This window comes from Rhopalosiphum padi, chromosome 1 (assembly GCF_020882245.1).
Source record: "Rhopalosiphum padi isolate XX-2018 chromosome 1, ASM2088224v1, whole genome shotgun sequence".
NCBI classification, from domain to species: Eukaryota; Metazoa; Arthropoda; class Insecta; order Hemiptera; family Aphididae; genus Rhopalosiphum; species Rhopalosiphum padi.
Window position 1 is genome coordinate 1499266 of NC_083597.1, and position 13684 is coordinate 1512949.

Genomic DNA, 13684 nt, shown 5'->3' on the forward strand with positions numbered 1-13684 from the left:
ATCCATCTAAATAATTTAAAATAAACACTTAATAAATAAATTAGATTTATATTAAAGCTACCTAGTAGTTATATTATTAATTTTATGCATAACCATCTATTACTATTTAATATTGACAGGTTATTTCAAAGATGTTTGATACTATTATTATGTAATCATAAAACATTTTAGAAATTATAATCATTAATTATTATAAACATAGTGTACAAAAACTAATTTGAATTTTTGTGCTACTTCTGTATAGTATGTAATTATTATTTAATCTAATTTTTTAGATTTTTGTTATAATTATTACTACTTTATAATGTTTAAATTTTCTTTGTTTAAATGTATACATTTATACAAACTATACCTTCAATGAAAATTCAACTTAAAAGATGTGTGCATAAAAAAAAGCTATATGCCTATTGATATATAACTGTATTTTTCAATAATAATAATAATAATAATTTATAGTTTAATCTTTGCATTATTTAACCAAATTGTACATGGATATATTTTGTATTTGCAACGAAGTGCACGAGGATAACTATTATAAAATAAATGCAATATTTTCAGCAAAAATTAATTCAACCTACTGTATTAGTATAATATATTATTAGTAATATTAATTAAATATTTCATAACATTTACTGAGTTTTTAGTTATATTTATATATTATATATAATATAAGCTGACAAATAATATTTGCTGTTTTTCATTGTCATTGGTGTATCCTTTATCATTAAATACAAATTTAACACATATATTACAGTGACTTTCTTAATTACGAGATACACTATAGATACCTAATGTACAATAGAGTGGCTATCTATTTTCCTCTCTTTTTATTTTTGTTGTATAATTCAATTAATAATATTTAATAAACTAATAACTATTATAAATTATAACCCATTTAAGTATATTATGGGGATGGTTACGTTGTATTTTTTTCTTTCACATAATAACTATAGTTACATAACTTGCATCACTTTTAAATTATGTAGGTTTACACATCGATCGACTTAAATTCATCTCGAGATCGACCGGTCTGGTTGGCCACCCCTGATATATGTTAAATAATTTGGATATATAATATAGATAATATGGTAAAATTATTTTATAATGGACATTCAAATAATTATTTGTAGAAGTGCTAATTGTAAATATGATTTAGTGTTGTTATAGTCAATTAGTATCTAATTTGCTGTGTAACTACCTATAGTAGGCATGAATAATAAAATGATACTGATTGCTCACTAGCCGTTTTATCATTTCGAATTATAGCATAATTACTGCTAAAAAATAAATAATAGCTTTTTTTGTTGTTGTTCATGTTTAGTAGAAAGCAAATAAATTATGTATTTTAGAATCGGCGGTGGATAATATAACGTTTTAAATTAATTAAATATAACATTAAATATAGACTATAAGTATAACACAATTATGGCATTATTTATTATAATAGCAAAATACGCCATTGTTGTAAATGTGTTTTACGTATGTACACAACTGTGAACAATTGTCTAATTTATCGTTTAATACTAAAAAGGTAGCTATTTATATCATTTTTATTCGCTTAAAAAATTCATTTAGTATCACAAACGTGGTTGTTCAATATATTTTATTAGTTATATTTTATTGTGTTTATCTTTTAATTAATAAAATGAATATTTTAATTTTATTTTTACTTTTAAGCATGTTGGTTTACGTCATTACAGCTGCTGGTAAATACAAATATATACAATAATAAACCTACTTAATTGAATTATGGATAATAACAAATCAAAATAAATATCAATTTACAGAACACTTGTTTTTAACAAGATGGATATAATATAAACATTATGGTACACTTATGTGGTATTAAATTTTCAAGCTTTTTTACTAAGCTTAACACTTTTTATTAATACTTAAACTAAATATCTCTTTATTATGATAAAGAACGTGTAGAAAGCCACCTATAACCGGTATTAATCAAGAGGATGCAACATGCACATGTGTTGTCTCCGTCTTACAAGTGCGAAAAATTACAAATTTACGCTTTGCAGATCACGTTTAGCTCCGTTAAATTAAAAAAAATAAGTGAATCTGCCATTTATAAAACTTGATGGTAAGCACATTATCTATGTTTGTATGTTGGTTTTTTAGGATTATTCAATTTTCAAGTGAGTTATGAGCATTTTTAATTTACGCTATTATATTATATACGCATAACAAAATTGAAATATCGTAAAAACCAATATGCAAACACAGATAATGTTCTTACCATCAAGTTTCAGGTCAATTCACTCTCTTTTTTAAATTAACGGAGCTAACGTTGATCTGCTGAGCTTACATTTGCTATATTACGTATTTGTAAGATGGAGACAACACATGTGGGTTCGGGCCTTCTTAACAGTGTTCCTATGTGTCATACAGTTATACATAATATTATAAAATATATTTTTATATTAACTAAAGACGGTAAATGGTAATTATACGTTACTTATTGGTGGATGCCATATTACTCTCCTTACAAAGACAAATCAAAAAGTCAGCAGATTTAATGTGTCTGGTTCATTGCTACACTTGAACCATTTTTGTTATAGGTTAATTAGTTACAGAATTCTATACTATTCCAGAAAAGTAACCAAATAAATCTATTTTCATTATTTTTTTTGGTTGACACAAGTATGTAAAAAATATATCTATTACAGGTATTTCGGTGTGTTATGGTTTGTGCGTAATGTGTCAAAGAAAGTTAATTTAATTTTTGGTTTAAATACTAGTTTAATTTGAGTCAGTTATTTTCTTATTGATATTTTTATTTAAAAATCGTATAATATAATAATTGATAAATTTGTTTTATATTTTTAGAACTTGGTATATCATCATGTAAGTATTTAGGTGAAACTGATCCCGACAATAAACGTTGTCACATAGATGCAGTGAAGTTAGCTAAAATTTCAGCACCATGTACAGCATTTATATATGATGGAGTAACATGTGATGAAAGTTTTTCAATTGGTCCTTCCTATGATCTAAAGGGTATAGGTAATAAGCTATATTTTATAAATATTATATAAACCTACCTAGTTATATAAATATATAGTATTGTAATTAATATAGGGTGTCTAAAAAAAAACACCGGATTTGAAACTGCTATAGATCAAATTTATTTATGTAAAAAAAACAAAAAAAAAAACATATAATTCTCTTCAGAAGAAGTTGAATTTTAAACATGAAAAATAATATCGAGCATATGGATTAAAAGGGTTCTAGATCATCATATTATTAATTAAAAGAATGGTTATAACTATAATTAGAAAAATGCTTTGGAACACGTTACAAGTACACAGCGAAAATATAATTTATAATCACGGTTAACCCTTTAAAATGAGGTCGATGAATTAAAGATTAGGGATCTTAATTTTAAATAATGTTATTTATTTTAATTTTTTACAGAATATTATCACGCATCACTAAACTACTTAATTTAACTTTAGTCTTTAAATAATTTTTATCGTTAAAATAAATATCTATGTTAATATATTATATTATTCTGTATGCGTGTATTAATGACATAAATAAAATTCTGATTCACATTACCTAAGTAATTAGTTTATATTTATGATTTATTACAGACGTCATAAAAAATCTTGTAGATTTTAGCACTAATGTATTTTTATATTATGGTCATAAAGACATACAAGCTTGGTCAAAGGCACTTGAAAATGAAAAAGATTTTAAAGAAGTTCCAAATATAAAAAACTTTGTTATCGAATTTCCTGTGGCGGGATTAATTTTGAAAAATATGGATTATGATTATACAATTGTAAGTACTTCTTATAAAGAATAATTGTACATACCTGAGTTATGTATATTTAAAAATGATGCATAAAAATCGTTTTCATAGGTTATTTGCATTATATTTGTATTACATTTTTGATTTTTAGTGGAACAATTAATATATTATCTTATAAATTATTCGTTTTTTTTAATTTTTAATTTTTATGTCAGTCATCACTTTTTAGATACCTAGCTATTTTATATACTTGTACATGGTATATTCTTATAAAATTATAACTTTTATTAAATTATTAATAGATATTTGAAATTTTGGATTTTTTTGTAAAAATGCAGATAAAAGATTTTTCACTCGGTAAAAATGCTATATTATTGTATTAGATCTTTAATCTCCTAACTCTTTAATCTTGAAATCAATATATATATACAATATACATATATTAAGAAGTCCAATTTATAACTACCAATGCAATTATTTATTGCCATTGAATATAAATAGTTAAAACATACATTGGTACATTTCCATTTAACATAGATAGTTAAAATTATTTGATTATTTAATAATAATTTCTTTATCTGTAGACTCAAGATTTTCATATCCCTGCCAATTTTTTTGTTCATGTATTTAACTATGTTAAAGCAATTAAAACTGCAATTCCTGATTTGAAAGTTGGATTGCATGTGGAAGCACTAGGCATGATGTTTTATGATGATAATAGAACGTCTTCGGATTGTAAGTTTATTAACATAAAACAACGATAAACATTTCATTTAAATATGTATAAAATATAAATGATTCAATATCTTACTCTTGCAATAGGTTTGAAATTAGAATTATTTAAATCCATTTTCTACGTTAAGTAAAATATATATTTACTCATGTTATGTGTTGTGTAAAAGGGTATGATTTTACAAAATTAAACGAAGTTATGGATTACTATGTGGTTGGATTCAATAATTTTAATCCATGTACAGATGATTTTTTAAATGGTGGAATTGTACCTTTAGATTCAACAAATCCTAGTGCATATACCTTAGTAAGTTTAGTATCATATATTTGAGTCAATAATGAGATTGAAAATATTATGTTCTTTTCAGTATAAATTTAAAATTGCTTTAAGTGGATCCGCCATTGCAAAGGACAAAGTTTATTTTGAATTTTCAGTAAATCCTACAGTGAAGGCAGAAAAACAACAAGATTTTATCCCATGTGAAATATCATATAACGAGGTATAATAATGTATTTTAATTTTAATATATCCAACAGTTAGAAAAATTATTATTTATCCACATCACATAATTTATATCAGTTTATCTATTTCTAAAATCGATGTTATTTTCTCTATGTACGTATGTGACCAAATATAATCGGTATTTGTATAAGAAAATATTGAGTTGTATTAAGTTGTTAAGGATAACTAAAGAAATAAGTTAAAATGACATAAATTAAGTTTTTCATAGATAATGGTATTTTATTGTTAATTGATATGAAGTAGTATGTTTAAAGGTAAATTTTTAGGAATTAAGAGTCGTTGTTATTTGTGTTATGTTTTTAATTGTTTACGTAAATTGATAGATTGTGGTTTTATTAAGGTTTTACTGTTTCAAACAACTTTTGCTGCTAGAATTTTCTTCTTCCGTCTATTCTTATATACGATATTTTCTAACGTTAAACACTGTGACTTGTGAGTGGACTTAATCATATTATTCTTGATTCTATTTATACTACTCTGCCTGATGATCCCTCATTTTTTTCTAATTTAACAAGGCTTTCTTCAACAGGCTGTTCAATTCAAGACATTTTCCCAACAACTTGAGTCATTTATTTTTAATAGGTAGGAATACCGGTTTTTAGTAGATTTGCTTATCTTCTTTATATTTACTCTCATTTTGAACACGCCATATTCTAAGATTCGTCCATAACTCCGTCAATGCACTTTTCTTTAGAATAAAACAACAAATATTTTATTTGTGTTCCATAGAGACTGTGCTCGTTTTGCATGTATATTTTATATTATAACTGATTGTAGAATGTTAAGTAAAGGAGTTTGATTGAAAGTTTAAATAGTAATTTCGAATCCTTTTTTTGTTGTAGGTATCTTTAATTTGATTTTATCGTTATGTTTTTGTGTAGTTTCATATTTTTGCATTAACACCCATGCATTTAAAATTTAACTAAATACTTTTTATTTTTAAAAAATTATTTTTTATATAGACATTTTTAGAAAACTGTTAATATATTTAAACGAAAAAAAACTGAATATGTAAGTTATTTTTTGCAATAAATATGGTGCACCGGTATTTGACGACCTACCTTTATACATAATTTAAAATGCCACTTTATGATATCACGTATACTTTATTTTCAATATCATAAATCTATTTACATATGAGTGGAGGATAAATTTAATCTGGGCCGTACGACTGGCTTGAGTAAGCGGGCTGTGACGGCTGCCACGGACCTGTAGAAGTGCGTCTATGATACAATATTTTAGGGGAAACTTATTATAGAATTGTATAAGGTTGTGCCTTTATTGATAGTCCTGAAAATGACTCTTTTATGGTCAATCGCAAAGATAGATCAATTAGGAGAGTGATCAATGCCACAACCACGAGGGACACTGCATGGTCGGTGGCTAAGGTGGATGACAACCGCGTGTAAAGCCGCTAAAGAGGTGCATCAGCAGTATTTGATATATTTTATCAGATTCGATCGTTATTACGTTCTTGCGTACGTTTGCTGCTGTTACTCGCAGCTGGAATCATTCTTCTGAAAGATCGCCACCTCGTGTTCACGAGTGTTACCTCTCTGTGTCTTCAGTTCCAAATCTTGAATTTTAATGTGTGTTCTTGTTGGAGAATGGATGAAGAGTGATTTCGTCTGTCCTAATGCACCCGTATATATTATATCGATTGCCGTACCGAATTGTAAATATCATGGACGATTTGCTGTATGTACGGTTTCTTATGTTATTCGGTCGGTATTTGTCTTACAAAGGTTGGATTGGTATCTGTGTGACGGGGACGATCTCCTCTATCCATGGATATATTGTAATTATTTGAATAGGTGGCTGGTAATTTGCCTTTAAAGTGGTGCTTATTTCTGATTGGTTGACGCGGTGAAGTGATACATGTTGTCTATCCACACGTAGTACGCATATGTGTGGATTTTTTAAATTTAATTCGATATGCATGATGTATACAAAAATTATAAAACGATTATTATTTTGATATTACTTTTATTTCTCAGAAAATATTTAGATTTTATCGATACTTTAAAGCGAATTTGGAATCAACTTAAGATGTTGTATAAGATATAACTTACCGGATTATGATTGGATAGTGGTTTAGAACGCAATTCACTTGTATTGATTTTTAAGGTTAATTGTCTTTGCATCGAATCATTATTTTTAGACTTTAAATTGATGTTTATACCAATTTAATTGTACGAGTGTTCTATTAATCTTACAAACGTACAACACAGCGGAAACTGTTTCACGCGGACAAAAACCATGCACCACAAGGCTGTAGCCCAAATTAAATAACCCATTTTCATACTACAGAAAAAAAAACATTAATATCGCTTTTATTTTTTTTGATATCACTATATAATACGAAGAAAGTTCTTATCATTTTTAAATTCATTATTTTTTTGTGTTTTTTAAACTTAAATAAGTTTTTCGTAGTTGCGATGTAGAAAAAATAAAAACGAGATCGTATAGACCAATATCTTCTCTTTCTGGTGTATAAATTGGGTTGCTTCATTTTGACTACAGCCCGAGTAATCCTTGCCCACGTGAATTGTAATTTAGTTAGTTTTATATAAATGTTTACAGTATTGTGAAAATCCAACATATAAAGAGTTCATGTGTGTCGATAATCAGGACTCATTCTTCGAAAAAGTAATACCTATTATGTTATGTGTAATATAATAAATATTATTTACATTTTATTTTCAATTTATAGGGAAAATTTGCTAAAGAAAATTCAAAGGGATTCATAGCAAAGTTTATAGATTTAGTTGATCGCGATCTAAAATGTGAATGTAATAGTGATAAGTATATAGCGTTTACTATGATGTTAAATGGTTATAATAGTCAGGAAAAGGTAACCTGTGCTAAATTAAGTGGCAGATGAGTAATTGAATTATTTATTATTGTCAAATATTACAATAGCTGATATATTATTTTTTTATAAAATATTTATTTGAATGAATACCAAACTATTGTCTTGTACTAATTAAAACATAAGCATTTAAGTATTTGATTATTAAAATTATTAAATTGTGTACTTAGAATATAAACTTAATATTGTAATGGGCAACTAAATTTGTAGAAAATATGAATTTGCCGGGTATAATCCAAATATTAGTTTTAAAATACTTGTAAGATATAAATATAATAATCTTTTTAATAGATGGAGTAGAATTATAAACGTTATTGACTGAAATCAAATTTTTTCAATGAAAATCCTTGGGTTGCGATGGATGTGCAGATATGGACCAATTGTGATTAAAATGGAATTTATATAGTTATTACTTTGTTAGTTACTCCCATAGTTTTCTCTAATTTATAACTACATTCTCCAATTCTTAATTATATTATACCTTACTGAGTGGTTTTTAGGTATTTCTATGAGTGAGAGAGTGCGTACTAAAAAACAAATTATAAATCCTATGTGAGAATTTATTTATTTAATAATTATAGTAGTATATTATAGTACGGCCAACGAAAAGTGATTCACGATCGTTACGGACTTACCTGCCGTTTTTTACTAGGGCTACTCCAATTATTTTCTCGCGTAAAATGTAAATTAATCGTAAAACTTTTAATGTTTACAGGACGTAGGATTGTGGATTGTAGAAAGCAACTACATTAAAATAAAAAGCGTATTCTCAAAACTTGCCAAAATTTAAAATACGCGACTACAATTTTGGCTGTTGTTTGTCCACTTGCAAACGTTTAGCCCCTAAATATGAAATCTATCGGGGCTCACTTTTCGTTGGCTGTACAATTGTCATTATTATTTACTGATTACTTATTACTTATTAGTATCGTACAATTCATCATACTTATAAAATATTATTGGAAAAAAATGAATAAGATGTGGGTTATGAATTGCCTATCTATAACGCTGTGTGATTAAAATATTGAGACACATTATTTTACTTGCTGTATAAAATACCAGACAATTATCTTAACTGTGATATAATTAACCAACGGACAATAATTCAAAAAACACATTATTATTAAATGAGCTGTTAGTTATGGCCACTTTAGGCTATACATATATCGTATACGTATATCTTGTATATTAAATTAGTTTGTTTTATAGAGTAAACATAGCTTCTCAGAATTGTTTTTTGTAGCGTTTTATCATTTTATTCAAATTTAACACAACTACTACAGACTACAGTATCATAGATATTTTTACCAGATATATTCGTTAGTCATCTCTCGAAGTCGTTGGACTATTTATTAAATTAGTAAATATTCTCTTTTATTTGTTTTTGTTAAGAAATAAAATAGTTATTTATTACTTAACTGGTGGTATTGAAACTTGTGTACTCGGAGTATATTTTTAATATGTAAAATTCTCCATGGTACAATTTGATATTTTGTAATTCATTATAGTTATAATTTTTAATTAAATATAATTGTAGGTATCTAATGTATTGACTAATACATTGAATAAAAAAAAAAATTCAATAAAAACCACCTATTTGTCTTATTTGTTTGAATATAAACATCATACCAACGATACGTCTATTAAGACATTGTTTTAAAATATTCCTGAATGTAAAAAATAATAATTATATTAATTAGTTATCAGCTGTACTTATACAATTTATGTTAAAATAATAGATAAATATACAATCATTTTACTTTTGATCTAAGAAGTGGTATTTTTCCCTATAATTCAAACAATAACGGATATGGCTGCACCTTACAAACCAAGCATTTTTTTTCTCCAGGTACGTCCCCCCAAACCAAAAGGGAATAAAACAAATATTGCTTTCTTTATACGCTTAACCGTTACGAAGTCTTAAATGTTGATGTCGAAACCAATGAAACCAAAGAAATGACCACTGAATCCATCCCCCAACCACCATTACCACAGCCAATATTTATCATATCAACAATTAATTACATTGATTTCTGTAATCAAATAAAATCTTTTTCTGGAGATGAAGGATTTTTATTTAAATCTACATCTATAAACCTCAACCGACAGTCCCTTGTGAACGCTACAACGTTTTTATAGGCACCACGAGTATGCTTTCCTCTTAAAAATTCGTATATTTAGTTTTTTTTTTGGTGAAAACGGCAAAAAGTGAACAGGGACCGTAGTATAAACATAGAAATATCGGTTATTTCGTTTTTTTTTTACAGGTAATTCTTTTTGGCAACTCATCTTACAAAGCGTGTAAAGTTTCAGAGCTCCAAAATAAATCCTTCACCACATAAACTTGCATACTAGTATTTTTCAAAAAAGTGATTTTTAGTCGACTTAGGTGTTAAGTATTCTGATTTTCACGAATTTATTGTTATACAATTAATAAAGTCCGACGGTCCTTACCACGCGTAAAATGAAATTGTATCTTACATTATGTAATTTTAATTTATATGCGAGTATACTTTATTTATTGTTTTATGTCAAGTTTGCGTGTATATTAAAAACATCTTATTTTTCAATTTTTGGCTCAAGAATCGTAGGATTCTTAATTCATTTATTATGATATAGTTGTATTTTTTTTATAATTTAATTATAGTAAACACAAATAATTTTTAATTCTGTAGTTAATTTTATAGGTACCTATATTTTGTATTTAATTTATTTTAACCAAACCATGCACAGGAAAAATGTCTATAAAATTGCATGTATTACTACTATACTACTATTACTTCTTTTTATTTTCGTTTTTACATTTCGGGGATGTTATCATATTTTAAAACTATTAAAATAATAATGAATAATAAAAAGATAATATTTGTTGAGGCCGAATAACAACCAAATAATATAACCGCCTATAGCTGCAGATATTATGTTAAAATACTTCGATAACACATTATAATGTATGATTATCATTGTTTGAGCTACCATTACTCTTGAGTTGGCTCTACTGTCTTCAGCAGCCAATGCGGACGTCTGTACCACAAAACATTATTATTTTTATCCTCCCGGTCTGTCTTGTGCATAGAGTACTCTATGGCCTGGTGCGGCGTACCACTTTGGGGACGGTCGCCATCGCCATTTATTATTATTATTATTAATTGTTATTCATTTTTTACTACGCGAGTGTTGCAACTTTGCAAGCGACCTTTTTGTTTTGCGTGCCTACCTTTAGAAGTGTACGTACTTCTATTTGGTTTTTGGCTTTTGTTGGCGCTGTGTTACACGTATACGACCTATACGGCAAGTGCTGTCGTAACGCGACGTAAGAATGCGACGAACATTCTAACACGGAATTTCGGTGTCGTCTTGCAGGCTGCAGCGTTCTGCCTCGGCAAACAATCGGCTTTCCGTCACCGCTGACGTGAAAGTTTGTTGCTGTTAATTTTGGCCACAGCGAAAGTAGCAGTGTTTGCAGTCAAAGGTCTACATCGGAGGTCCCTGTATTGCAGGTACTTTTTATTAAATATTTGTTATTATTATTATTATCTTGTTTAATATGTTTGTTGTTTATTGTAATTATTTGTATACATAATACAACATCCATACATATAAATATTTTATTTATTGTTTTTATCTGTGTGGACATTTAATATTGCTCACGGCAGTCACTCAACCTTTAATATTTATATATAATAATTACGCACCAACCTCGTGCAAGGAGTGTTAGTTCAACAATTATTTAATGTACTGTTCTACGCATAAATGTATTGAAATTGTCTGTACAATGCGCAGGACAAGCCGAGTAATGCGATACACATAATATTATGACATTAAGTATAATATTATTATTATATTAATATTAATTGATCATTTTAGCTTAAAATACAGGCAATATTAGTTATAGATAGTTACCATAATTGATTATAAATACTTACTATTTATAATCAATGATAATATCAATTATTAATGCTTACAATTTAAAGATACTAGATTCGTGTACTCGTATCAATATTATTATTTCGATTTCACAAAATGTTACCCATTGATGTAATTAATTAAAAATATTACACAAAGTGTAAAATAAGAGTTTCCATTTCATGAAATGGATAAAATATATGTCCATTTCATGAACTAAAATTTTACTTACACGATATGATCGTTGTTCATGAAATGGATATCCATTTCATGAAAAATACGATTATATTAAGTGGATGCGACATATACATGTACTTATGATTGGGTAATAAATTTAATCAAACTGAGTTCCCAGGTTTATTCTCTGATCTGACTACTTATCCAATTATCTTGATTTTTTTAGATTACACTGTGGAGGAAGTTTTAAATTTATTTCTGATTGTATAAGTTAATGAAAAATTTAGTTATTAATTATTAAAATAATCGGCAAGTATGCACATAAAGGTATTTTTATTTTCATACGTGCTACCAATTATTATTTATTATTAGAAACTAGTATTTTAATGAATAGTTGATGTAGTTTAACAGTACAAAACATTTTCGATGTTTTTGGTTCACTTTATTGAAACTTTATGAATTATTGGTTAAGACAACGATGGGTAGGACAGCTATGTAAAGGCGATATATCGGAATTATCATCTATACAGCATACACCAAATCAGAAAACCAACTATATTATTTATCCACACGCTTTATACTATGTTTGCACTATGTAACCAAATGTAATATGGATGTATTTTATATTGGCAACGAAGTGCACGATTATAACTATTAATATAATAAATGCAATGTTTTCAGCAAAAATTAATTCAACTACTGTATTAGTACATACTACTCGTAAAATAAATGAAATATTTCATTACATTTACTGAGTTTTTAGTAATATATATAAAGCTGAAAATAATCTTTGCTTATAATAGTTTTTCATTGTCATTGGTTTATCATTAAATTCAAATTTAACACATATATTACAGTGATTTTCTTAATTACGTGGTACACTGTTAAAGATACCTAATATACAACAGAGTGGCTATCTATTTTCTTCCCTTTTTATTTTTATTGTACAATAAAATTATTAATATGTAATAAACTAATAATTATTATAAATTGTAATTTGTAACCCATTTAAGCACATAATGGGAATGGTTTCATTATTTTTTTTTCTTTCATATAATAACTATAGTTGCATAACTTGCACCACTGATATTATAGATACAGAATATTATAGATTTATAGCTTTTTACCTAACAACCCATAATATTAATAATATATAGGATAGAGTCTTTCTGATAGACTATAGGCATTATTTTTAAATAGGTATGATCGTTCACTATTAATTTTATCTTTCTCGTGGTCACTAGGTAAGCACTTAAATATCTATGCCGTAATTAAACACAAAATAAAAATAAAGATTTTTTTCCCATTCCTTAAAAACATATTTTATAAAGCAAAAGAAAAACAGATCCTATTTAACTTAACACTGGCTACAATTATTATTTAAATAAAAAGATTAAGGTATATAGGTATAACAAAATCATAAATATAATATTATAATAGCAATAAGTCTACTACTTATATTTGATACGTAAATTATGTAAATTATGTAGTTTTAAACTGTTTTACACTTATTTTCATAATTAAACATTGTTATTAAATTATATGTTTTACTGTTAAATTAAATTTTATATTTATTATGTGACTTACACTGTTGATTGTATATAGGTTTACTATAAAAAAAATTAAAACATGTTAGGTCGTTTATAAGACTAGACTTTATGTCATAATGATTTTAAATTTTTGAGGGAAAAAAATATATGTATACCCG

At 26.7% G+C, this 13684-nt stretch overlaps 1 protein-coding gene across 1 annotated transcript; it reads left to right on the forward strand.

The window, feature by feature from the left end:
* The first annotated feature begins 1587 nt into the window (after positions 1-1587).
* On the forward strand, positions 1588-8349 carry LOC132917863 (uncharacterized). Its single transcript, XM_060978824.1, has 8 exons — positions 1588-1706; positions 2839-3015; positions 3606-3796; positions 4351-4501; positions 4669-4805; positions 4867-4998; positions 7605-7670; positions 7735-8349. The coding sequence occupies exons 1-8, from the start codon at positions 1646-1648 to the stop codon at positions 7903-7905; spliced, it is 1086 nt and encodes a 361-aa protein (XP_060834807.1). The 5' UTR covers positions 1588-1645; the 3' UTR covers positions 7906-8349.
* Positions 8350-13684: the final 5335 nt, after the last annotated feature.